This window comes from Pinus tabuliformis, chromosome 4_2 (genome assembly GCF_031772625.1).
Source record: "Pinus tabuliformis cultivar Carrire ecotype Pingquan chromosome 4_2, CPIR1, whole genome shotgun sequence".
Lineage (NCBI taxonomy): Eukaryota > Viridiplantae > Streptophyta > Pinopsida > Pinales > Pinaceae > Pinus > Pinus tabuliformis.
The window spans coordinates 73,598,386-73,626,239 of NC_142304.1; the positions used below are offsets into that span (position 1 = coordinate 73,598,386).

Below are 27,854 nucleotides of genomic sequence, written 5' to 3' on the forward strand. Positions count from 1 at the left end.
AGAGTTTTCCTGCACAGCTCACTTCAACCATCAGTAAAGAGGGCAAAAATGCTGCTAGATCTCAAAAAGTAATGGAGATACCTGCCATTACTTCAGAAACCCTAACAGCACTCAAACCCTAGCAAGTGAACAAGATACCTGTGCTCACAATACTCTACAATAAACTATTATTAATGGCTGAAAAATAAAATACGCAGAAAATTTAACAATCTCACAGCATTTCCAGAGAGTAACACCAGCTAGATTTGGACCCCAAAGTCTTCTTTTATTAACCAGAAACAGTTTACAAGAGAGCTTCTTCAGTACAAGACTCATAGATCCAATTGTTTGAAATGACTCCTAGCCCCCTATTTAAAGGAAATGATCCCAACGGCTAGTTCGAGTGATCCATGTCGAAATGATCTCGACCGTCGATGAGGATCAAGACATCTCTTAATCTCATCCGTCGATTTATTAAAAAATGATATTTTGCATGCATTCACTTAAAATATTATTATTTTATTATTTAGGGTTTTTGCTTTATTTTATAATTTTTTTTTTTATTTCATTTTTTCATTTTTTAATTTTTTATTTATTTTATTATTTTATTTATTTTCTTAAATGGATCATCGAACTAAGCCTTTGGAAACATCACCTAGGACCTAGGACTTAGGACTCATGAGGGGATTAAAACATTTTCTAACCCTCAAGACACATTACATCATGACTTTTACAATTTACATCTTAAGGGGGGAAAACCCCTTTATCTTAGACCCTCATAAACCACGCAAAGGCTACAAGAGTGATGCAAAGGGTCAGAGAGGCTATGAATAGCTTCAAAGGGCTGACGTAGAGGGTTTCAAGCTGACGCTGAGCTTCAGAGTGTGCTGGAAAGGGTTTCGTGGGGAAAACTTTCCGAATATCTACTTCTGAATAGAGAGGTATTACTACCAATTATTTTCTCTGTCGGGTGAGCCAGTTTGGCACCCAGTGGTACTCAGAAAGACTGCATAATAAAATAACCCTCAAAATTGTTGCACCGGTTTTCCCAAGTTGGGTTTTTCTGGGGACATGTTGTCCAAAAAGAACAATGTCACTTGTGTGTTTGTCTATTTCTTTTAGTTGTTGATTTGTAGATGGTTGAGACTGCATTGTGTTTATTTCAGTATTTATATGGTTAAATAACTTGTTCGTAATTAACAAGTAGGCAAAATAAACCAGAGAATACAGATAAAATTTCTAACGGGTAATACTTAGAAATTTCAACATTTTTGGCTATGTTTGCTTTGTTTATCATTGTATATTTCCATTAGAAATATTACATCACAGCTTAGTGATTGCATTATTGTTTCCCAGACTACCCGTAGCAGCATCGGTCACATGGTCTTATGATCCCTCTTGAGTAACAAAGGGTGTGTTCTCACTAGTTTCGAGTCGAGAAATCATCATATCCCTTGGGAAGGCATGACTTGCAAACTATGGTCTCGATGGCAGGTCAAGGATAAGCAACATTTCATTTTTCTGGTGTGTTATTTATTATGATATCCAAGAGAGATTTCACTATGAATAGAGAGATTTAGGGGGATCCCTCTTTACCTTCTCCCATTAACTTGTCCAGAGATGTTTGGTATTATTTCTCAGATAGGCGGTTGGCTTTGGATGACAAGTCTTGCGTTATTCCTTAGAATCTGTCAGAATCATCACATCCATCTTTACACACATCTTCACTTGTGGAAGTATCAAGCATCATGCATAAATTCGAGGCAATACTTTTCCACCACCAATTGAAACCATCTCTATGAGAGCCTTGCATACAGCCACAGAAACAAAGTGATAAAGAACCTTAACACTTAATTCAGAAATAACAAGGATTCAAGGGTGAAGATGGAATTGTTCCAGCTACAAGCTATGGGCTCCATTGTGATCATCAAAGATGCTCAGTGATGATGCTAACCCTGGCATCCATGATCATTCCTCCTCAGGTCAACCTTAGCTTTAATCAGTTCATTTATTGGATGTTTTGAGTCTTGACCTCATGAGTTTTCCCAATTTGTTGTAGAGATTTTCAATTAGAATAATATTTAAGCAAGGGTAGCTTGAAGAGTCTAATGAAAAATGAATTGAATGGCTGGCAAACCTATATGTGTTGGGGCCCAAGCATTCAAAGTCTTGTAGTGCGCTTGTGTTCAGCATTGATGTTGTTCCTGATGGATGACTGAAAAAATTGCTGATTGGTTGAGGCATCCCAATGGAGTCTTTGTATATAGGAAGGCTGATTCTTTCACTTCGCTTTGCAAATAAATTCGCTTTTCTAATATTTGGTCCTTCCAGTTCTTTTTCCGTATTTGATTCTTCCAATTCTGCTTTCCACACTTGTATCAATTGCACATTTTTCCTGCAAAACAGTGTAAGGAAAATTGGATTCATATTGTATCATCATTATCACAAAACAAATATCTGCAAAGCTCCCAAAATCTCTTTAACTGGGATTTGTTTTCAGCAGACCTTTGAATGGATATCATGCAAGGCTCAGTCCATCTAAGGCTATGTCCAGCAGCACCCAACACATCCACTGTAGGATATAGAGTTCTTCCCTTCGAACACCCCAATTCACATTGCATCACATAAGTAACTAAGCCTGGAAAATTTCTTCAATTATAAATGCATACATTTAGACTTCAGGCCATAATGAAAAGGCATTCTGAAGCTAAAAAAATAACGTCCAAACCATGCATGCAATTAGGTTGTAATCAAAGTTGTGAATTGCCATCATATACAAAACACAGTTTTCAGTTCTAATAAACCAGTTCAAGAAAGCTCACAACTTCAGAAACATACAAACATTCACTATCCTTGCAATACATGCATGATAACAACAAAGGCAAAAAGGAAAAAGAGTTAATTTTTTAGGAAATCTAAACAGCATGAACAAATTGCTAAACTTCCAATTAAATCAACATCTATCCCTTGCTTCATTTAGAACTTTAAAATCCACATCAATTAGATGGTAAGAAACTAATTATGGCAAAGTTCATCTTTTTTAAAATATGTGTCTTATATTAACAAGAAAATATTTAAAAATCTGAAAGTAAAAGTAGAGGCAGATATACAGTGGAAACTTATATCCTCTTCCTCAGCGCTACTAAAACAGAAATAAAGGCATAGTTAGCTGGGGCATCTAACCCTTGGGCCTCCTTGATCAAAAGGTAACCTTTGGCAGACAATTGCATACATGCCTCTTCCTGCCAAGAATGACAAATAGATTGGACTGAACTGACCTCATCAGGAAAAACATACTTGCAATGTAGCTTCTATTACCATACAATCTGTCACCACAAAATGTAAAGTCCAAACACCTAGATGATGATTTGTGGAACTAAAAGGTTGGCCTCTATCACCTCACCAACACTCTTCTGCCCTTTAAAGAAAGGACAGACCTAATTCAAGTGAGGCTTCCCTATGGGTTACTAGACCCACATCATGTAGTAGGGAGTGGAAGTAAAGGGAGCTTTGCAACATAAAACAAAGTAACAATGGAAAAGATGAGGATTCAGGGGTGATGGATGAAAGAGAATCCAATGTTTTATTGCTTGGGCTATGGGGTCATACATGCAATCTAAGAGGGACGTTCTAATAAAGGATTAGGGGCTATATGATCCAGGAGGATTCCGTTGATTCAGTTGTACAGGTGTTCAAGTGTCGTCATCAGTGTTCAGTGTCGTCATCACTTCAGTTCAGCTTCGACAGTGTTGGTTATGGATCAAGTTGTTCAAGTAATGTTTATGGTTTTGCATGGCGTTCAGTTGAGAGGGTTTGTACCTAGCTGTTGACTTGTGTTCATCGACAATTCCACAAGGATTGGTCGACGACATGTGTTTTGTCGTACGACTTCACAGTTTTTGGGTTCAACATGGGTGTCGTCCGTGGCATAGGTTCGTCATCAGGGTTGTCGTCGCAAAGGTAACTGGCATCGACAATGTGTGTGGTTTTATGTCACACTGTCGACAAGTTCGTCATTAGGTGACAAATGTCGCTAATGTCACTTAGCGACGAATGATTGTAAATGGGTGATGTATTATAAAAACCCTAATCCTACATCTAAACCTAAACCCTAACTACATTACATTGCTATGTATTAAAACCTAACTCTAAACTCTAATGACATAGTCCTAAACCTAACGCATTAAAACTATGTTTTAAAACCCTAAACCCAAGCTTTTATCAACCCTCGGGCACATGTAATAAATTTTAACAAACAAAAACATTAGAAATTAATGTTATACACAGTCCCTAAACCGCGCGGGTATGGAGACCGTGGCGAGAGGACATGTGAACGTGTATCGTAAACTGTCGAGGTATGTGTTGGCAGTCTTGGAGCTAACCACCAGATAAACCATGTTGGGACTGTGCAATGTGAGCAGGTAGAGGAGAGGTTAGGCGGAGGTTAGCGTTTGGAGGTAACCGCGCGGAGAAATCATAACCGTGAACATGTGAACGGTTCGCAGGTTAAGCCGAAACCATCGGAGTCAGCAAACTGTTCGGTGAAACAAACCGGAACCGCCGGAGCAAGAACCTCTGTTCACATGCGCTGGCAGGAGCAACTCCACCCAATCAGCTAACGGTTAGCGGTCAGCGCTAAACCAAAGTTTATTTATGGGTTTTTTTTATATGGTTTGTTCGGAATTAATCTAAGGACCATGGCATTAACCATAAGGTGGCACTAAACCATTAGACCAAACTTTTACACCTATCCAGATCCAACCAGATGCATCTACAAACCAACCAAAGAGGTTATCATGTACCCGCAAACCTTTAAAAGGCGGATTTGTCTTCATTGAGAAAAGAGAGTGGTTTTTTACTTTTTGTATGCAGATTCTAGAGATCATAGGCAGTTTTGTTTTCAGAGTTACGGGAGCATCCAGGGTCGGTTTTGGAAACCGTAAGAAGCGTTGGAAAGCTGGTTCAGAGGGCTATCCGATGACAGTGATCAAAAGTGCCTGCGTGCACATTCAGACTGATCAAATCTCTGTGTAATCAACACCTTCTTCTCATTCCTAATAAAAACGGTCGCCCATCTTGAAAGCGGACCCGGAGACGTAGTCCATCAGAGACGAACTTCGTCATCAATTTTGTTGTCTGGTATCGTTGTGTTTTTACTGTTGCACTTCTGTTATGCATCGTTTTTATGATTAATTAGCTGCCGTAAAGTGTTCTTCTCAAGCAGTTTACCTCGATTTTTGTGCTTTCAGTTATCATTCAATTCATTAATGGTTAATCAATTCTACATCAGTTTTTTAGTTTATGATCATTTCAAATCACTACAGGCAGCCAAATTGATGTACTCTATAACATCAATAACTTGGCAAAAGCAATATTACGAGAATAGAAGGGAAAGGAGCCACTTATGGGAGCTACACAACCAAACTAATATAGGAGCAATTGAAATTGTGTGTGGTCTAAAATGCATATGCAAATTAGAGTTTAATTTAATGTCAACTCGGGAAGGTAAACTTAGAAGTGCTTATCTAAAATATATAGATCTAGAAAGATTCCTAATTTGTCCAAGATCTTAAAGTCCCCTTACAAGAACATATTCATTAAGATCTCTTTCAATAACTAATCAAGCCTAGATCTAACAATTGTTTGAGATCTATGATTCATTCTACAAGATCTCTTCCAACATTAGAACATCTAATAAGAAATTAAAAGCTGAAATGAAATAAACCTAGATCTAACAATTGTATGAGATCTTACGGTTCTCTTACAAGAACACCTTCAAATAAGATCCTTCTAATATTAGAACATTTAATAAAACTTGAAAGCTGAAATCAAACAAAAACATAAAGTAAATTATAAACAAATAAGCATGCAAGTGAGGCCATGGGGGCCCTCCATAACTCCACAAGCACACTACTTCAATGGAGACTCAAATGTAGAAGCAAAATTGAAGTATGATCCTTTATTCCAAAATTCTAAGATTACAAAAACTTCCAGATTACAAATGGAGGAGATTGTTCTCCTATTTATACAATGGGATGAGTAACAAACTCATAATGATCATCCACTAATCTACTTTCCCATTATTAGAAAATATGATCCCACAAATCTCTCAAGCATTTTTAACTACTTTCCCATTATTACAAAATATGATCCCTTTGAATCCTCCACAAATCTCTCACATATCTTGGATAAGATATGCCAACCAAATCCTCCATGATTTTCTCCTTAGGAATAGGATAAGATATGCCAACCAAATTCTCCATGATTTTCTCCTTAGGAATAGGCTTGCATAATTATCTCCTTAATATGGTGGAGGAGATATTAATTCTTCACATATTTCCTACACATCACAAAACTCACATATTCTTGAGATATGTATATTTTCTAATATTTAATCATAAATTCACTTGTAATACAAAAATGAATAAGATGGAAAATAAGAAGGTGAAACCCAAATGTATTTATGAAAATGATATGATAAAAGGTTAATGGGATGATTAAATGTAAGGAATAGTGAAGAAAAAGGTGGATGAAAATATGACATTTCTGAGTCCCAACATCCTCCCCAACTGAACTTGTTGCATGTCCTCATGCAACCATGCATGGGTCTCTTTAAAAACATTTGGCATCTTGAACAACTTTGGCTTTACATGATGATGTCTTTATTATTTAATAATGAATGTTTCCAGGATATGTGAAAGACATGAGTAACAACTTACATTTTCTTATGGTTGGTTCTTGTGTGACAACCATGAATACAAAGAATGTTGGTTGTTGTGTTAACAACATTCATTTCGTTTTCTGTTCTCTTTTCTTCAATAATAATGTAAACACTCATTGGAAATCATAAGCTATCAATGTGCATAAGAAAGCCCTTTTGTAATATTAATGAAGCATTCCAATATTGCGTATGAAGCAAAGTGAAACAAAGTATCATTGGAAAATAAATGTTGGTGAATGGTAAATGGAGTGATAGTGGTGAAGAAATGGAATCATGGAAGTGAATATGTAGTGAATATAGTTCTCCCCCCCTCAACTGAATTGGTTGCATGTCCTCATGCAACTTGACATGGCTCATGAAAGGAAATGTAGCATGGTGAGGGAATTTTCCAAAATATTCAAGTTAACATATAAGGAATTGCATGATTAAAGATTAGAAAACAACATACCTCTACTTACCCAAGAATGATGAATTATGCAATAGGAATGTAACTGCTGCTGCTGCTGGATCAGGAAAATGTGACTGATGTTGTTGTAACTGGATCCTGGGAAATGAAGGAATCTAAACTGTTGATGCTGAATCATGGAAAAGATAAATGCTGAAAGTGGAACTGTGGTACTCTCATAGATCAGAATGCGTGTTGCTGTAACTATTGAGGGAGTCGTGAAAAAGTGTATAGTCTTCACCCACTACGAACCTGATGGTACAATTCTAAACATGCGAATGAATGTGTCGATGTCGAGCATGAATAGAAATCATTGGATTACCGGCCATTGATGCATGCCGTTAACCAATGCGAGGCAACTCACCATTGATGTCAATGAGTGCCAAGGTACCGGAGTACATCTTGCAAAGTGTGAATGGATGTGTCGACATCGAGCCACTTGCAAGATCTGAAGATCAAGGAACATTGATGTATTCCCATGATCGTCAGCGAGAGAACTTGCCATTAAGGCATGCAAGCCTCTAGGTACTCAAAAGGAACTCTAGTCTATTTCCCAGATAAGGTGCTGATGTGGATGGGGCAAGACTTGTTGAAATGTGGGCCTTAAGGAATCCCACATCAGTCAACGCGAGTTTGTACAAAAAGATTTGGTAGAACTATAAATGGAAAGAACTCACAAACAAGCAGTGTGGATCAGCATGGCGAGGAAAACAAGGCAATGTAATCATGGAAAGGGAATGATTTCGAGCGTCCAAAAATGAATGTAAGGAAATGCATGGTGTATGAAGATGAACTCTTGCTGTGAAAAATGGATATTGAAATGTCATGCTTTATGGATTTACAATTGGTGGAATTCAAAATCTGCTTCAAAAAGGGAGGTGCAAGGTAGTGGTTGTGGAGTTGGATTTGTCTTTAGAATTTTTCATGAATTGAGGCTTTGGATGACCAATTTTTGTCACAATGTAATCTCCTTATGATCACTTGATTATCCTGTAACCTGTAAAAAAAACTTGGCAGAAAGAAAACATAAGTGTGTTCAAGAAGAAATGGCCATTTCCTTCATGATTCTTACGCAAAAATTTCATACCAAATAAAACATATTAAGGACAATCAAAGTGTTGAAATTGACTTAATCATGATACTAAAATCAATCCATTCTTAAAATAACCATGAAAAGTAATACTCCCTGTTTGGGTCAAATGAAATATGCTCGGCAAAAAGATTGGCATTAGAAAGATCTATTGTGGTCTGCATATTAGTATGTGATATAAAAGCATTCAACAGAAATATGTTATCACAACTTGAAGCTATTGAAACAAGATAATCATCATTTATAGAATCCTCCAAATGTTTGATAAATCGATCCTCAAAATTTATTTCCAAGTGTTCAAATTTTTTTATTTTCAAACCTGCATGAATTTTGTGAAATTTTATTTTTTTATTATTTTTTTTATTGATTTATTTATTTTTTTTATTTTTATTTTTTTTTAAAACAAAAGAATGAAAGTCAATTTTTTTTTTGTTAATAACAAAATTAAAAAAATCAATTTTTTTTTTTAATAAAGAAATCAACAAGAAAATTTCTAAAAATAAACTAACACTAAAATGGATTTTTTTTTTCAATATCCTAAAAAAACACACAAAATCCTCTAGAATCAATGAAAAATCTGGCTTTTTGTCTAGAAAAATTAGGAGAAGATAATGCAAATGCCAAATCTCTCCAGGATAAGTCAAATCCAATTTTTTTATTATTATTATTTTTTTTAATAATATATATATATATGATATATATATATATATATATTATTATGTGGAAATTTTTTATTTTTTATTATTTTAAAAAAGCTAAAATTTAAAAGACTAAGTTCTATCTAAAAAAAAAATTAAGATGATTTTTCACTCACTCACAAAATTCTTTATTGTCGCATTGCAGATTAGTTCTCCAGCAAGAGTATTTTTATTTGAAATAAATCAATAGATTTTCTGATCTTCCAGATCGCACGAAGCGCGGGAAGAGAGCATACTAATCTCTTGATTTTTTTTTTATTTATGCAGGTTAGCGTGGATGGATAAAACATTATTAAAATCTGCGACAAAAAAAAACACAATTAACATTTGCGACAAAACCTTGCATTATCTACACTCTTTCTGCAATGTCGCGGGGGCATTTAGATTCTCAGAAGACAAATCTTTCCGATAATCAGGCTCCTGGCTCACCCGGGATACAGAAACAAGACATAGAAATGAAAAGATGAAGCAGTTCTTTTTATTCATGATGATTTATTTTTGGAAAACAAAACTAAAAACTTCTAATGATAACGACTTCTAATGACTTCTAATGAGATCTCATTTTAATTGTTCTAAGTAAAAGCATGCTTCCAGTGAAGCCATCTACGGACTAAAAATTCGAACATGCTCACATCAAGATTTAAAAATTTTACATTATGTTTTGCAAGTATGTGAGAATCCTGTCTTAGAGTTGGCTCAAGGTTATTGTCCTTGCTCTCCAAGAAGTACCTGCTCAACATTGTCAAAGCCCTCATCCGTAGATGGATTAGTGAGAAATGGGGGGTTTAAAATAAAAACTGAATTTAAAATAACTATGTACGAAAATAAAAATGCTCCAAACTTTGAACTCCTTTACGAACCTGCTGTCACGAAGTTCCACAAATTAGTCTAGAAACACAAATGCATAAAATAAATACTAAATCCTTCTAGTTGCACTTCCCCGGCAGCGACGCCAAAATGTGTGGTCTAAAATGCATATGCAAATTAGAGTTTAATTTAATGTCAACCCGGGAAGGTAAACTTAGAAGTGCTTATCTAAAATATATAGATCTAGAAAGATTCCTAATTTGTCCAAGATCTTAAAGTCCCCTTACAGGGACATATTCATTAAGATTTCTTTCAATAACTAATCAAGCCTAGATCTAACAATTGTTTGAGATCTATGATTCATTCTACAAGATCTCTTCCAACATTAGAACATCTAATAAGAAATTAAAAGCTGAAATGAAATAAACCTAGATCTAATAATTGTATGAGATCTTACGGTTCTCTTACAAGAACACCTTCAAATAAGATCCTTCCAATATTAGAACATTTAATAAAACTTGAAAACTGAAATCAAACAAAAACATAAAGTAAATTATAAACAAATAAGCATGCAAGTGAGGCCATGGGGGCCCTCCATAACTCCACAAGCATACTACTTCAATGGAGACTCAAATGTAGAAGCAAAATTGAAGTATGATCCTTTATTCCAAAATTCTAAGATTACAAAAACTTCCAGATTACAAATGGAGGAGATTGTACTCCTATTTATACAATGGGATGAGTAACAAACTCATAATGATCATCCACTAATCTACTTTCCCATTATTAGAAAATATGATCCCACAAATCTCTCAAGCATTTTTAACTACTTTCCCATTATTACAAAATATGATCCCTTTGAATCCTCCACAAATCTCTCACATATCTTGGATAAGATATGCCAACCAAATCCTCCATGATCTTCTCCTTAGGAATTGGATAAGATATGCCAACCAAATCCTCCATGATTTTCTCCTTAGGAATAGGATAAGATATGCCAACCAAATTCTCCATGATTTTCTCCTTAGGAATAGGCTTGCATAATTATCTCCTTAATATGGTGGAGGAGATATTAATTCTTCACATATTTCCTACACATCACAAAACTCACATATTCTTGAGATATGTATATTTTCTAATATTTAATCACAAATTCACTTGTAATACAAAAATGAATAAAATGGAAAATAAGAAGGTGAAACCCAAATGTATTTATGAAAATGATATGATAAAAGGTTAATGGGATGATGAAATGTAAGGAATAGTGAAGAAAAAGGTGGATGAAAATATGACATTTCTGAGTCCCAACAAATTGTATTCACAATGGATGTTTATGGCCTTAAATCCCTTCTCTCCAAGATAAGCCGCAAGATTTTGCCCAATGGATGCAAAGGGATTTAAATCCTCTTCTCTAAAAGAAGATGCTCCTAGATTTAGCTTTGAGAACCTAAACCTACAAACAAACATCTACCAATGGTGCACCCTAAAACATTTGCAAATTGCTACCCATAATAAATTGTACATGAACCAACCAAAACTAAACAAAGTAAAATACCTTCAATCCAACGCTTGGCACTAGCTTGGTTACAAGTTCTTCCATTAATCAACTCCCCACAATGCAAGTGGACAAAACAAATCCTTATATAGTGTTATTTTTTGTAGCATTGGATAGGTTTTCTAGTCTCGCTTTGGTCAGAGAGGTTAAGGAACACAATATCTCTAGAACCCAAAAAACGTTTTAGAAGAAAACACATAGAGATGGCTCAATTAAGTTAATTAATCAATAATTAAATATTTCCCAAGTCTTGTTGCACCCATTTTATCACAAGTCCAAGGAAGTGTTAGCTTTTGTAGCATCGGATGTGTTCTAATCTCGAAACTTTGTGCAGAGACTAGAATGCATGATTTCTCCATAACCCAGAAATCGTTTCTGGAAATTCCACCTAGAAGTGTCTCAATTAAATATTTAGCCGATTTTTGTAAATATTTCCTATGTCTAAACTTAGGGAATATGGTTAATTAATCAATATTAATTGAGATAAGGTGAGAATCATTTAGAAACTCACACGAATCGACAGAGAATTAATTTGGGCCATCGATTATGTTTTAATCTTAGTCGTTGGTGCCCCAATAGAGGATTATAAGAAAAAGTCGATGGGTAGATGGAAAACACACTTGAGATACTTGTGGAGTTTGATTTTCTTAGCAGTTCGATTTACAGAGAGAAGCAACAGTTGTCGGAAAGTCAGAGATTGAAGCAGAGACAATGAGGGGCAGGGACAGTGATCCGGAGGAATTTTCCCAAATCCTAAGAGACAACAAGGGACAAAAGTGATCCACGAAGAAGCAGCGCAAGGACTGCGCAATAGATGAAGCAAAGCAGTTCGATTTAGCTAGAGTGTAAGTCGATTAAGCTTCCAGAGGTTGGGAAAGTCTTCCAAAGGGCCAAAGAGTCACTTCCAGCAACATGTTAAGAAATCTAGGGCATCATGAACTAGGTGATTTCTCTTAATTAGTAACTACTTGTGAGTGACTTTACTTCATTAGATTAGGATCTTCTAGTTGCTTAACTTATTGGCGTTCTTCTTCATCAAACAGTTACCAATGCATGAACATAAATAGACAAGAGACCCGGATGTAGGCTATCAGTCAGGGCCAAAACCTCTCACTCTATGAGAGAAAAACCCGAACAAATTCTTCTTATAGAGATTCCAATTGACAAATACCAAGACCAAGACCCTTGACCTAGTAGCCTCTCCAAGATCAAGACACAAGTCCTCTTCCATCTTCTCGTTTACTCTCTCTTGGTTCCTTCTACTTCAGATTTTGCACCATATGTGATGACACCGAACTGTGATCACTATGTTTGTCAAGGATACCAAACTTTTCCTTCAGCAATAACACTGAATCCTGAAGACATACTACTGAACCATAGTTGCTGCCCTTTTCAGATACCACTGAGACCTTCTTCCTTGTAACAAGAATGAGATATTGTCACACACTTGTGAGCTTACTTTTGTGTGGCACCGAATATAAGAAACCCTTGTCACTGTAATCCGAACTTGTTTTTTTCTTGTCACTGTAATGTATCCATCCGAACACAGAGAGATATCTAAACTTTTGTTGACTGTGATCAGCCGTAAACAGAGCCTTACTGTCCCTTCCTTGTCCGAGCTCCTTCACCAAACATGCCTCTGCAACCCTGTACCTTCTCCGAGCTTTTTCACCGAACTCTTCACCCGAAATCAAAGTGTGATCTGAACTTGTCTTCTGTGGAAATCTGAAGACCCCAACCTTGTATATATAGTTGTCTATCCATATAAATAAGTCGACCTGTGATCTTGAATTAGTGTGTCTCCAAATAGGTGAGCCGACATGAGTTTGTTACTTCATCTTGAAGCCGACATGAAGAGGACTTGTGCTTGTCGTTGGAGGGCTATTTGACAATCCTAAAGACTCATATACATTCTTCATACATGAAATTGACTCTATATGACTTTTATAACAAATCTTAAAGGCTCTCAATGGGAGCCATCTAAAATAAAACCTCTTGCTCATGAAACTCATGAAGCAAGGCATAATAATAATTTTATTTTCTTCTTTTCATCATTTGCAAAAATCACAATGTCATTATGAAGACCAAACCTAGTTACACTTTTCAACACTCCCTCTTAACTAGGGAAGTATTCATAATGGTACTTGGTCATTCTCAATCTAAATAATTTTTCATAAGAAGAATCAGATTGGTAACCCATTTGTTTAGTATCATATCAACCAGCATTGTTACATAGCAAGGCCTTGACTAGCAACTCTATCTCTCCACAAGATCTGAGCTCAATGCTGGTGAGACCAATGATTTATAGACACCCTAATCATTGTCTCTCTTGGAACATACCCCACCCGGATTCTCAGGGTGTGTTCCACCAGGACTATTCTTATATTGGACTCCCCAGTCCTTAAAGAATATCGGTCCTCCACGACTCTTATCTTGGATGCCCTATCTCATCCTCAAGAGTATCGGATGCCAAATGATTACCAAATGTTCCATTCTGTCTTCCCAAGTGAAGACAAGAATGGTGTGTCTATCTCTCCCTCTCAATTAGGGAGGACATATCTATTCCAATAAAGGAATGTACTCATTCCTACAGAAGGAATGTACCTAATCTCCCTCTTGGCTTAGGAATTTCCAAGTTTCTTCCAAGTAAAAAACTTGTTTCCAGGCTCCCTCTTAATTAGGGACCTACAGCAACTCCTCAGGTGGAGATTAAAAGACAACCAGTTGCTTGAAGAGCTCCTACCTTCGATGTCATGAATTTCTTTGTCAAGGAGTCTTCATCTTTTGGAACTTATTCATAGGGCACAGACCATTCATCAATTTCATCCATGAGTTATTCATGTCATCATTCATTTCATCAGAAAGTGATCCATCAATCTACATCTGGCCTTGCTTCATGTCATGTTTCCTTCTTCATGCCATATTTTCCAGAAGGATCTTACATCCTTTTATATGGTCCTCTTTGAAGACATCCATAGTTCTTCGCTTGGCAGACCTGCATAAACCCATCCAGATATTTGTTCGAAAATAAGAAATGAACACTTAAATCAAAATTACCTTTCTGATGGTCTTTCATCATGACATCTTCCTGTAGGCATAAGCAACCAGCATACATGTTGACACATCTCCTAAAGATATGTATTGTCAAGGGTCTCTATCTTTTCCAGACTTCCATCAGAGTCTTCATATCTTTCTAGGAGATATCATAGTCAAAACTTCTTGGTCTTTTGGATGTTGACTGCCTTTACCATTGTTGCTTATTCCATGATCTCTTCCTTTCTTTCTTCACATATTTCATTCCCAGGAACTTCCAATTAGAGTTCCTCAATTGTAGTTAGTTACCTCATACTCCATATGAGGACATATTATGTTGATTTCATCTATTAAATATGTGATCTATGCATTCCTGCATCCTTTGCGGGAGGAGATCCTTTGATCATGCTTCTCAAGATAGAACATTGATCCATGTTGCCAGCAACCATATGACATGACTTTCATAATATCACATGTGAGCATACATACTTCATTTTTCCTTTGGGTCATCCGGACTTCTTGCAGCAGCTTTCTCTAAACGAAGGAGCTTCATTCCATTGACTTGCTTCTCTGTTATGTCATCATCCCATCATCCCATGAATTCCACAAGTTTGGAATTCTTGATGAAACACTTGCTTCCTTTCCAGATTAGTGAACCTTTCGATGAAGATTCCATCAGAGAATCTTGAGAATCTTGTATATCCCTATCCAGCAGATGTCACCTTTTGATGTATGATGAGCCTTGTCCTAGATGGCTTCTTCCTTTCCTTAAGTTTCCAATGAGGTTCTCAAGAGCTATATCCTTCAAAGTTGACTATCAAACATCCTTCATGTTTCCTATGGTGATGTCACGAGCTCTTACTTCTAATGCTTTTCCTCTTCCTTGGACTTCCTTCTTTCAGCTTCCTCCACTTCTTCGGAGAAATGGACTTCTTCTCTATGTTCCTTGTTATTTCCATTTTTAAGCTTAGGACAATCTTTCATGTGATGCTCATAGCATTGATTCTTAGCTATGTTCTTCTTTCCTTTCGACAAATGCCTGAATATTTTTTGCCCTCGACCTATCTTCTTCTATCTTGCATAGAAACCACAAGTTGTTGAATGGGATAGCCTTCTTATCCTCATAGACATGTAATGGCCCACCTACAATTACAACAAAATACGAATATTAGCATACATACGGGACATCCATATGATAACTACGTATGCATGGGCCCACATGTATCGCACTATATATATACACTGGCTAGTACAGGGAAATGTCTAAATTAGGGTAATGAACTGATTATTGAAATAAATTCCTATCTCACCGGAATATAATGAGTATATCATGTTAGGTATTTGATACGTATACCACCCTTATGTACATATATATGATAATATTTCATTAAAATAAAATAAAATTATAATTTACAAGTTATATTTAATTAAAATAAATAAAATCATAATATAAGTTAATTAAAATTATAAATAAAATAAATTAATTTAATAAAAAAATGTATTTTAATAAAATAAACTTTAACTAAACTAAATCATATGTAACATACCTTTTTAAAAGTTGAACTCACTCGATAAAATCTCATGAAAATCAAATAAGATTCGAAGGTATGTAGAGATTCCACGTAACACAGACAGAGACACGGAGACGGGAGGAAGGCGATGGCTCAGAGAAATATAAGGAGAAGGGGATGCCACTAGAAGGCATCTTTTGGGATCTTTGGAGGGTGGAAGTGCAAAAGGAGGAATTTTTCCAACAGAAAGTTACAAACAGAGTGAGGATCATTGAGCTTTGATTGTTCTTGATACTTTTGGGCACGGTGGCCAGAGTACTAAAATTCTTAAGTATTCTAAAGTTGGGTACCGAGGTTGTGCCTAGTTTGGCAGGGAGGTTTTGGCCATTGTGATAACTGGAGCAATCTTGGAGCTACAATAGCCGAGGATCGACTTCAAACATGAAAAACAGGTTTGTATGAGTGAATTATATTGATAAATGTCTGTTTAAATTAGAGTTGTTAAAAACCTGGTAGAATTGAGGAAATCTATTCCATTAGGGCTATTACAATACATTTGTTACCTTGTTCATCAGTTAGTGTATTTAGAACAAGGGAGATCATTTCCTTATCCGAAATCATCTCTCCTAGATCTTGCATTTGAGATCTTATGAAGATATCCCTTCATCCTTTGATATCTTCAATTTGTGTAGATCATATCTAAGTGATATGACCTTTCTTAACGCACCTTCAGAGAATAGTTCTCCCAGCTTGTCATATATTTCTTTGATGTCTCCAATCCTGCTATATAGGGAATGAAGGGACCTTTGATTGATTTCATAAGAATCCCTTGAGCCCTTTGATCCCATTCCATGTATTAAAATAATTCTTGGCCTTTGGATGGTTTGGAGACTTTTCCATTTATATGAACAATGACTTCACTTTCTTCGAGGACTATGTCTATCCTCTTTTTCCATGCAAGGAAGTTCGATGACCCAATCAACTTATAGATCTCCTTGCAAAACGAAGTCATTTTACTAGATTAGATTATAAGTCATTTTACTAGATTAGATTATAGAATAAAAGATACTTACTTGACAAGTAAAGATGAAATCTTCAACTTGATCCCTTTGATGGTGGTTGACGAAGATGTATCAATTCCCTTTTGGATGATCTTCTTCCAAATGAAATTCCTTCTAAAAGGAGATTGCCCCTTTTTATTATGACAACGCCTTTTGATCTAGCTTCCTTTGTTGATGAGGATGTCTTGATGCTTCCTCGGATGATCTTCTTTAATGATAAGGAGTTCCTTGCTTCAATGAGAGGGAACTTGCCTTACAGCTTTTGAAGATTATGACAATTCCTTCTAGCCTTCAAGATACTTCGACTTCTCGATGGTGAATGAATGCAGATCATAAATGCTTCTAGGATTTCGACTCTCTCCAAGATGATGTGAACTTAGTCCTAGAAATGCTTCTTTAGGATGTCTATATTTTGGGCTGCCTTGCTTTGTAGATCTCTTCAACTTGATGAGGGTCTTTGTGGTCTTTTGACGATGACTAGAGGATCCAACACTTTTTCTGGTGTAGATTTATAGTTTTCTTGATTTGATTGATTATCCCGAGGCTTCTTTTGAAGTAAACTTTCTTCTTTGATCTAGGGATTGATTCTTCAATGTAGATATTTGAACTTTCGCTTTGATATCCTTCGACTTGCTTTGATGCCATTCTTGAAACTCGATTTGAGTGTCTGTTTGATTAGATGCCCTTCCTTAACTGTCAACTTAGCTCTGAAACCATGTTGAGAAATCTAGGGCATCATGAGTTAGGTGATTTCTCTTAATTAGTAACTACTTGTGAGTGACTTTTACTTTGTTAGATTAGGATCTTCTAGTTACTTAAGTTATTAGTGTTCTTCTTCATCAAACAGATACCAATGCATGAACATAAATAGACAAGAAACATAGAATGTAGGCTATCAGCCAGGGCCAAAACCTCTCACTCTTTGAGAGGGAAACCTGCACAAATTCTTCTTAGAGAGATTCCAATTAATGAATACCAAGACCAAGACCAAGACCTAGTAGCCTCTCCAAGACCAAGACACAAGTGCTCTTCCATCTTCTCGTTTACTCTCTCTCGGTTCCTTCTACTTCAGATTTCGCACCATATGTAATGACACCGAACTGTGATCATTGTGTTTGTCAAGGATACCAAACTTCTCCTTCAACAGTAACACTGAATCCTGAAGACATACTACTGAACCATAGTTGTTGCCCTTTTGAGATACCATCGGGACCTTCTTCCTTGTAACAACAATGAGATTTTGTCACACACTTGTGACGTTACTTTCGTGTGGCACCGAATATAAGAAACCCTTGTCACTATAATCTGAACTTGTTTCTTTTCTTGTCACTGTAATGTATCCATCTAAACTCAAAGAGATATTCGAACTTCTGTTGACTGTGATCAGCCCTAAATAGAACCTTATTGTCCCTTCCTTGTCTGAGCTCCTTTAGCAAACATGCATCTGCAATCTTGTACCTTCTCCGAGCTTTTTCACCAACCTGTTCACCCGAAATTAGAGTGTGATCCGAACTTGTCTTCTGTGGAAATGCGAAGACCCCAGCCTTGTATATATAGTTGTTGATCCATATAAATAAGCTGACCTGTGATCTCGAACCAGTGTGTCTCCAAATAGGTGAGCTGACATGAATTGGTTACTTCATCTTGAAGTGGACATGAAGAGGAGGACTTGTGCTTGTCGTTGGAGGGCTATTTGACAATCCTATTGACTCATAGGCATTCTTCATACATGACATTGACTCTATATGACTTTTATGACAAATCCTAAAGGATCTCAATGGGAGCCATCTAAAATAAAACCACCTTCTTTTCATCATTTACAAAAATCACAATGTCATTATGAAGACCGAACCTAGTTACACTTTTCAACACAGCAGAGGCAGGCAAGATGGCTTGCTTGGAGGTTGATCTAAGTCACACGTGTGAGACACAGCACAAGGACTGTGCAGAGGGCCTACGATGGGGTTTGGACTACTAGTTTTTCAGGAGAAGCTAGTGCCGAGATTGCTTGTGGAGTGAGAGAATTTCTTCTCTCTAATTATTTTTTTCAGATACATGTTATTTGGAATCTGGATTGTCAGTTGGGCATCCATAGATTATACTCAGATTTCACTACTGCATAATAATAAAACCCTCAACCACTACACCGGTTTTCCCAAGTTGGGTTTTCCCGGGGACATTTGTCCAAAAATAAGTGTGTCAATTTTTGTGTGTGTGTGTGCTAGAATATTTCTCAATTTCTAGCGCTATTATTTTCTGCAGTATTTTTGTGAAGATTGCAGTGTGTTTATTTCGTTGTTCTCGTAGCAATACACTGCTAATTTAATTAACAGTTAGAAGAAATAATACCAGTTGTTGCAATAGGATTTCAGTAGTGAAATTTTCACATGGTATGAGAGCATGAGTGATCAGCCGGGAAGCTCAGAAGCGGAGAAGGGAATTTCATTGTTCAAAGGGAACAACAGGCCAAAATTCTCAGAGGTTGTGCAGTACCTAGACAGACAAATTGAATTGCTAGGCAAGGGTTTGATTTTCAGTTGCAGGGCCTAGAAAAGGAGAGAGAGTTGGATGAGAAAGGTTTAAGATGATCACCTTTGGTGGACCAATGCCTAAACCTTTAGGGAGAAATGGAGTCAAGTAGAATTATGATTATGGACCTTCGAATTTTCTAGGTCAAGGAGGCCTCAAAGACAACTTTATTTGGCACTAGGGCAGTATCAAAAGCAGCTTCAAAGACTTTATACTTTGTTTTGCAAAATAAATGACTTGTCAAGATGAATTTCAGTAATGAAACATCCCTAGGAACATTCATTCATTATACATGCCCATACACGAAGTAGAAACAAAATTTCTACAACTTCACATTAAGAGATGCAGCAAATGAGCCCTAGTATAGCGAAATCCCAACAACAATGTATGTGACAAAATTAGAAAGAAAGAATAGCATTAAACTATACTCACATGTATAAGAATATATCTAACAATCCAAAAACTTGACATCAAGAAGCTCCAAGACATATGAAAATTATCCAAACATCAAAATTCATTCCATGCTCCAAAAATTTGTCCTCCAAGAAGGATAGCGAAGATCTCTAAAGAGATACAAGTTCCAAATCCAAGTGATGATGCTAAAATGAATCCTCATCACTTCTATTTATACACTTCTAATGAGTTCGATCTAGCTACTTGGGCCTGCATTAGCCCCTAAAATAAAATTATGTGTAAAACAACTAACTTTTGGTGACAAGCCCACCAAACTAGTTTATAAACAAAGGAATAAGTCTCTCAAGAGGTCGAATGATCAATAATACATGTCGTTGGGCCTTCTAAGAAGCCTGATAAAGTCCACAATTGTCACAATGATGAATAAGACTCCTAAAGGTAGTGGACAAGGGGTTGGCCTCTTGTTCTCCAAATAATAAACCTGTGGTGCTACCAATGGGTGTGAGGGCACACAAGTAACCTCATGGATCTCCAAGTAAATCGAAGATGCTTGCAGACCATCTGTAAGGGCTCAGATGATGGTGTAAGTGATGCCACATCAGCATACAAGTCTTGGGTCATCTGCCAAGTGCATAGTACAACTGTCAGGTTGGATGGGCATGGTGAACCAGGTGCATCTTCCTCATCCAATAGGTGAATCTCGATCAATCTCTGAACATCTCTGGGGATCCATAGCGTATTTACTATTGACTACTGTTGTGGAGGCCCATGACTCTCTACACACACCCTACATGTGCCAATGTAGCCCTCTGGAGGGTTAGGACCTCGTATAAGGAGACCAAACCCAAAATGGAGACCATCTGCAATCTTGCATAAGATCCAATGCGTGCCCTAGCCTTTCAGTACAACAAGTCATCAAAGGAAATCGAGTTAAAGAGCTAACAAACCATGGAAAAAAGGTGGGCATTCATAATGGCATGCCCTTCCATAGTGGGCTTTGGCATGTGCTAATGTCTCCAAGCTCCAAATGGAGTTAACCAAGTATCCTATTAGGTGGTTTCTACTTTCAAAGGGGATAGTATGTCCAAAGTACATCTTTCAAAGGGTGGCGGCATGTGATAAGGAGATGAATGGAGTAGGGAATGAAAGGGGTAGCCATGGGCCACATGCTAGGGTACAAGGGTAGCTAGTAAAAGGGAAGCCCACACTTAAGTATATAATGTATAGGAGGGAGCAATCGTGGTGCATGAGGTGCCCCGGCCTTGATTTTTCCACCCTTCTTTATATACCTTTTGCCTTTTATGATTTTTCTTTGATTAACTGCTCAAGCTTCAAGGGATAAAAACATGATGTGTAAGGTATAGTTGTGGATACCCCCTTTAAGGTAGGGCGATTCATTGTCCACCGGGGGTTGGGGCAATCATGGTTCCTGAATGATACAGGAGGCTCATCTAGGGCATATAGGAACCAGGGTGATGGCCATGATAATGGGGTAGAGCTCAGGTATTGGCTTTTGCCTGTGTGCTAAATGTGTTTGCCCTAACCATCTTTTGCATTTTGTGGTACATTTTCCTGTTGGATGTGGCCAATTATGCTTTTACTTTTCTTTTCAACTACATCGACCTTTGAGGCATCATTCCAGGCTTGACCCAAGGTGTGGGCAAGAGGAGGGGGAAGGCTAACCCTATGTGGACCTAGGTGGGAGAAATGATGAATGGAGTTATAATGAGCAGAAGGGGTGTGATACATGTGCATGGGAGAGTGAGACCACGCAACCAAAAGCAAGGTTTCCCATGTAGTACCATCCCTAAAACCCAAAGTTCAGTAAAAGAGATCCCACGAGACTAGGATCCAAGGTTAACATCCAAAAGAGGTCTATGAGGCAAGAGCACGGACCTAGCCCACTCTTTCTGCTGAATCCCCCCATTACTCCATGCCAATAAGTATCCAGGATAAGAAAACTACAATACTCAATTACCAAATGACAAGGCATACATTTAGGTTCGGGAGGCCCACCTTCAAACATACTATCATGACAAATGGGTGAGGGACCACATGGCTGGCTCAGGTGGCGGAGAAATGGCACAATGGGCTAGTTGGTGGCTGCAAAGGGTTGTTGGCTACCGACTGAGGACCATCTTGGAGAAAAAATTTCTCCTAGGGATATCAACCACAAAATGGTGGGTAACAGTGACTACAACACCCAGTGTCCCAAGAAGAAAAAGGACAAGAAGGGGGTGCAGTAGACAGCAGCTTTGGCAGAGATAGATGAATTAATCTTCAAGATGGAGGAGTTTACATTAATAGCAGCTATACCTCCAGATGGAGGAGGAGCATGATAACTTCAGAGTTGCAAGATTGCGTAGGGTCCAAGGAGGACAGCATCATATAGGTGTTTCCTCTTGGATCATTACCTTGGCTACGAGGGACCACAAATTTCAGTAGCAGGAAGATCAATTTCAGTGGTGCAACCGGATCTTGAGAGACACTGTAGAGACTAGTTGTAGTCAGTTACTAGAGGGGTGCGGAAACAGGTGGGTGAAAATAGACTCAGTAGACAGTGCAGAGACTCGAGAGACAGTTACAGAGCTTGTACAGGGGACACAATGGATCTGAAGAATAGTTCTCAGTTGTAGTAGTTGCAGTAGCAGCAATAGCATGAGATGAGATGCAATGTAGGGAGTGTTGGCAGCAGTGCAGGGAGGCACAATGCAGCATTAGCAGTAGAATAGATGCAAGGTGGTTCAGCTACAGGGTTAGCATGCGAATAAGAGTATGCGTAATGTTGATGGACAGTCTGATCCAGTTGTATCATAGTTGTCAAACATCAGCAACGTGAGGTGGTCCAACTACAAACTTCAGGATCTTCATCAAGTCGATGAGTATAGCAGTGGAGTGGAGAAGACAAAACACCTTCCTTGCTAAGAGGGAGTGTTAGTTTTTGTAGCATCAGACAGGGGTTCTAGTATCGATTTGTGTCATAGAGTCTAAGGAACACAAGATCCCCAAAACCCAAAAAAGTTTTTGGGAGAAAACACCTAGAGACCACTCAATTAAGTTAATTGATGAATAATTAAAAATGGTTAAGTCTAACTTAGGAAAATTGATTAATTAACAACAATAAATTGAGAAAGATCGAGAAAGCTCTAGAGACTCGAACGGAGCGAGTCTAAGATGATCTTAGTCATTGATAATGTTTTAATCATGGTCGTTGATGATCCAACGAAATATTATAGGAGCAAATTGATGGGATGGAGATGGACACATCGAGCAAGAGGGAGAGCGAGTATCCTTAGCAGATCAAGCTATCTAGTGCAGTGAATCAACAAGGAAGTGAGCTTAAGCCAGAGAAACAGTATTTCCGGGAGCAACACGAGGATTCTGGAGCATTTCCAGTGCAAGAAAGGGAGATCGAATTATTCCTTAGGGAGGTTGCGCAAAGGCTTCAGAGAGCCAATTCGATTCAGCCATAAAGGAGGTTGATTCAATCGCTGGTGGCCGGAATTTTCATTAGAAGGCCAAGTGAATCATTTTCAAAGGTAGAGTAAGGCAAAGAGACAGATTCCCGGCAGTTCCAAAGGTAGTGCGAGTAGGGCCTGTGCAAGGATTGCATAGAGGCTGCGTAGGGGCATTTCATGTAGCCCATATTGAGCCAATTTTTGCAGCCAGATCAAATGTGGAGTGAGACAATTTGTCTCACAAATATTTTGGCCATATTATCTCTAGAGAATTGTCAATAAGGCATCCATATTATTGTACTTAGATTTTACTGTTGTATAATAATAAAATAAACCCTCATCTGCTACAATGGCTTTCCCTTTGGGGATTTTCCGGGGAATATTTGTCCAAAAATTATTGTCAATTTTATTATGTGTGTGCATCTATTTTCTCAGTTCAAACATTTTATTTAGCTTCCGTAGAATTTATTTGTGAAGAATTGCAATGTGATTTATTCGGTATTAAACAAAAAATTACTAAACTACTAACCAATTAGAAGAGTAAATTCTAGTTGTTGCAATTTAAGGAAATTTCACATTTAACGCAGTCCCAGTCTTATAGATTATATGTAGACCTCTATTCACTAATTCGGATTACAAGTGTCATCTCAGAATTTAAATAATTTACAAGTGTTGCCACAGGTTTTGACTATTCTGTCTAGGGTTACCACAATTTCATGTCACAAAACTATAGAAACTTCACAGAATTTTGTTCGCCTTCCTTTCATGCTTGAGCGAGTGCATATAGTCCTACCACTAGAACATGGTCTAGAGTTATATCTCGGATAACAAGAATGTCAATTTTGTACCTTGCATAATTTTATAGAGCTTGAACAAGGAGTAGACCATAGACCTTTGCATGCTATCCTTTATTTAAGGTTAACACAGTGCCTTCTCATGTCACAAGACTTTGGATGCATATCTCAAAGTTCTCATAATACTTCGCTTTAGGATGCCTTTTCTTAAGCTCGAATAATTCAAATTTCGGATCTTTCTCAATTAGCTTAGACATATAGTATGGATGAAGTGACCTTCAAGAGTTGTCATATTATAATTCGGATATTTCTAAAGTAGCTTAGACATATAGTATCGATGAAGTGACACTCCTGCTACCTTCCAGTCTCGCATGAACCACGTGTTCCGCAAGCAATTGCGCTAGTGTTCTTTGACGACATATTGATTTACAGCAGGGCATGGGAGAAGCACCTACAACATCTAGAGGAGGTGCTTCGTATTTTGGAGGGGTGGAAGTTCTATGCAAAGTTGTCCAAATGCCAGTTTGGATTGACTGAGATGCTCTACCTGGGGCATATTATCGGAGAGGATAGAGTGCAGTTGTATGAGGAGAAGATTAGAGCCATCCAGGTCTGGCCAGTTCCCTGAAATGTGACTGAGCTGAGGGGATTTGTGGGCATCTGTGCATATTATAGGAAGTTCGTAAAGGGCTTCTCACAGCTAGCGGCACCCCTCACGGATATGACCAAGAAGGGAGCATTTGCATGGACGAACAGGACACAGGCAGCATTTGAGCACCTCAAGGAGGTGATGAGCAGTTGTTTGGTGTTGGCTCTACCTGGATTTATACAGTCGTTCACCTTGGAGTGTGATGCATCAGGTGAAGGCATTGGCATTGTATTGTCACAGGGAGGCCACCCGATAGCTTTCGAGAGTCAGAAGCTCCTTAGTCATGAGAGGTTGTACTTGATCTATGACAAGGAGATGTTATCCATCATGCATGCATTGGCCAAATTCCGACAGTACTTGGTGGGCAACAAGTTCAAAGTGAAGACTAATAATAACAATGTTCACCACTTTTTGGGGCAAAAGGGCCTCAACAATAGATAGCAGAATTGGGTCAGCAGGATTCAGGCCTATGACTTTAACATAGAGTATGTCAAGGGAAAGCATAATGTGGTGGTAGATGCCCTATCTAGAAAGCCCACAACACTTTCACTCATGAGCATTCGCCATGATTGGAAGGCACAGCTTTTCGTAGAGAACTCCAAGGATGAACGGTCGTGTGAGATATTGAAGGGTACTCATGGGGATGAGAGCCATCAGGTGATGGCCGATGTCATTTACTATAAGGGGTGCATATACTTCTTACCTGGCTCATAGCTGAGGGAGAAGATTCTACATGCAGCACATGATTCACCATTGTCGGGACACCAGGGGTTCCTGAAGACCTACAGGACAGTCAGGGAGTGTTTCACGTGGAATGGCCTCAAGGGGGACGTGTTGAGGCATGTGCAGGAGTGTGAGCCCTGCCAGAGGAACAAGGGGGAGTTGACACATCCTGTTAGGTTACTACAGCCACTCCCCATTCCAGGGGGGAAGTGGGAGAGCATCTCGATGGACTTCATCACGGGACTTCCCATGGTTCAGGGCCATGATTGCATATACGTGGCGGTGGACAAGTTGACGAAGTATGCTCATTTTTTTGCTATCCCCACCAGGTATTCCGCTTCGTAAGTTGTGAAGTTGTTTTTCAGGGAGGTCTTCCAGTTGCATGGCTTTCCCAAGACCATAGTCAGTGATAGGGACAGTCGTTTCATGGGGGTGGTTTGGTAGGAGCTCTTCAAGTTGGTGGGAACTGAGCTCACTCCTAGTACCAGCTACAACCCTTAGAGGGATGGGCAAACCGAGATAGTCAACAAGTGGCTAGAGGGATACTTGTGGAACTACGTGACAGGGCAGCGACGAGCTTGGATGAGGTGGTTACACCTGGGAGAGTATTGCTACAATACTACCTACCATATGTCCATCGGTATGTCACCTTTTCGTGCTTTATATTGGTATGATGATTTATCTTTTGTTGGCCTTGTTTTTGGCGGCAACAGTTCCCCGAGGGCTAGGATTGGATTCAGGAGAGCCAAGACATCCTCAAGGCTCTCAAAGACAACCTACAGACCGCCCAAAATCAACAGAAAATGTATGCAGACAGACACAGGGTTAAGAGGCACTTTGAAGTAGGAGACTTGGTCTTTTCGCGCCTCCAACCATATAGACAGTCCACGCTACAGAAGGGGGACGAGAAGCTACAACCACTTTTCTATGGGCCCTATAGGGTGATCAGGCAGATTGGAGAAGTGGCATATGAGTTGGAACTTCCACCCAGAAGCAAGGCACAAAACGTCTTCCATGTTTCATGTCTCAAGAAGGTACTGGGGCAACATGTGACAGCAACTACTGAACTACCCCCGTTGGATGATGAGGGGCATTTGGTACTTGATTCGGAGGCCATTTTGGAGACTAGGGAGAGGAGATTGAGGAGAAAGATTATCAGGGAGAATTTGATGTGATGGAAGAACATGCTAAATGAGGATGCCACAAGGGAGGATGAGCATATACTACAACACCCAGCATTATAGTTGGTTGGGGACAAGCAACATTGGGGAGGGGAGGACTATGATATCCCCTCTACTTAAAATTGCCAAGAAGCTACACCAATTTTGCAATTTTTCCTATGTATACTAAATTTTGGCTCACAACTTAGGAAAAGGTGGGTAAAGCCAAAGAAGATTTAATTTTTGGTAAAGAAGGGACCCCACTATAGAGAAAAAGGAAAAATCGTGGAGCTAGTGGAAGTGGGGGCCACTCCATGAGGTAATACACACCCCTTGGAGAATTCAACTTGGAGAGACAAGAGGGAAAAAGGAAGTTCGATGGGGAGGAGCCCACAAGGGAAGAAGGGGCAGAGATTACAAATAGGATGAGAAGCACTCATTTTGGGACTTTTTCTCATTTGTCATCTGAACTATGTGAGAAATCAGTTACCCGATTCCCTACTGCAGCGACTGATTATTTATCGTACTTGTTAATTTCTAAATCAAGTTATTTACAGTGTTACATAGTAAACATCGAAATAAAATCTACTGCAACCTTCATAACATAAAATACTGCGGAAACAAGTACTGAGCAAGAAGGAAATAGCACACACACAATTGACACCGTTGTTTTTGGACAATGTCCCCGGAAAAACCCAATGTGGGAAAACTGGTGCAGCAGCTGAGGGTTTTAATTATTATGCAGTAGTTTCTGAATACAATCTTTGGATGCCTTACTGGCTATCCGATAAAGAGAATCTAACTGGCGGAGAAATTAGCGAGAAATACCTCACACTATCCCTGGCGATTTGACACTGATCCAACTATTGAATGGCTAGCCCCAAGTTGCCTCTGTGCAGTCACTACGCTGCTCTGCGTCACAACTGATAGGGACTATGTCACTCCCTCTGGCTAATCGATCTGTTGGCTGAATGCTTGATCCTCTGGCCCTTCGGTCTCACACCCTGGTTCCTAGCACTAGATCTGATCTGCTCCTCAGCAAATTTGCGAATCTCCTCAAGGGCTCTACGCTGCCTCAGCGTGGCTCTACACTGCCTCTTCGGGATCTCTCTCTGCCTCCTCTATAATGTATCCCTGGATCAGGAAACTCTCCAACCAGAAAACTATCCCTGCCTCTCACTATAAGAAATCTCCTTGATGACTTCTCCTGCAACTGCTGCGCTGCTC

At 38.5% G+C, this 27,854-nt stretch overlaps 1 protein-coding gene across 2 annotated transcripts in view; it reads right to left on the minus strand.

Moving 5' to 3' along the window:
• LOC149168288 (uncharacterized) overlaps window positions 1–27,854 on the minus strand; it is a 304,781-nt gene that overhangs the window by 244,444 nt on the left and 32,483 nt on the right. For both annotated transcript variants that reach the window (XM_089428217.1, XM_089428216.1), the window contains exons 2-3: window positions 2,485–2,573; window positions 2,117–2,374 (exon numbers count right to left, since the gene is read on the minus strand). In XM_089428217.1, the coding sequence (XP_089284343.1) occupies window positions 2,117–2,374; window positions 2,485–2,573 (347 nt within the window). The remainder of the gene's footprint in view (window positions 1–2,116; window positions 2,375–2,484; window positions 2,574–27,854) is intronic.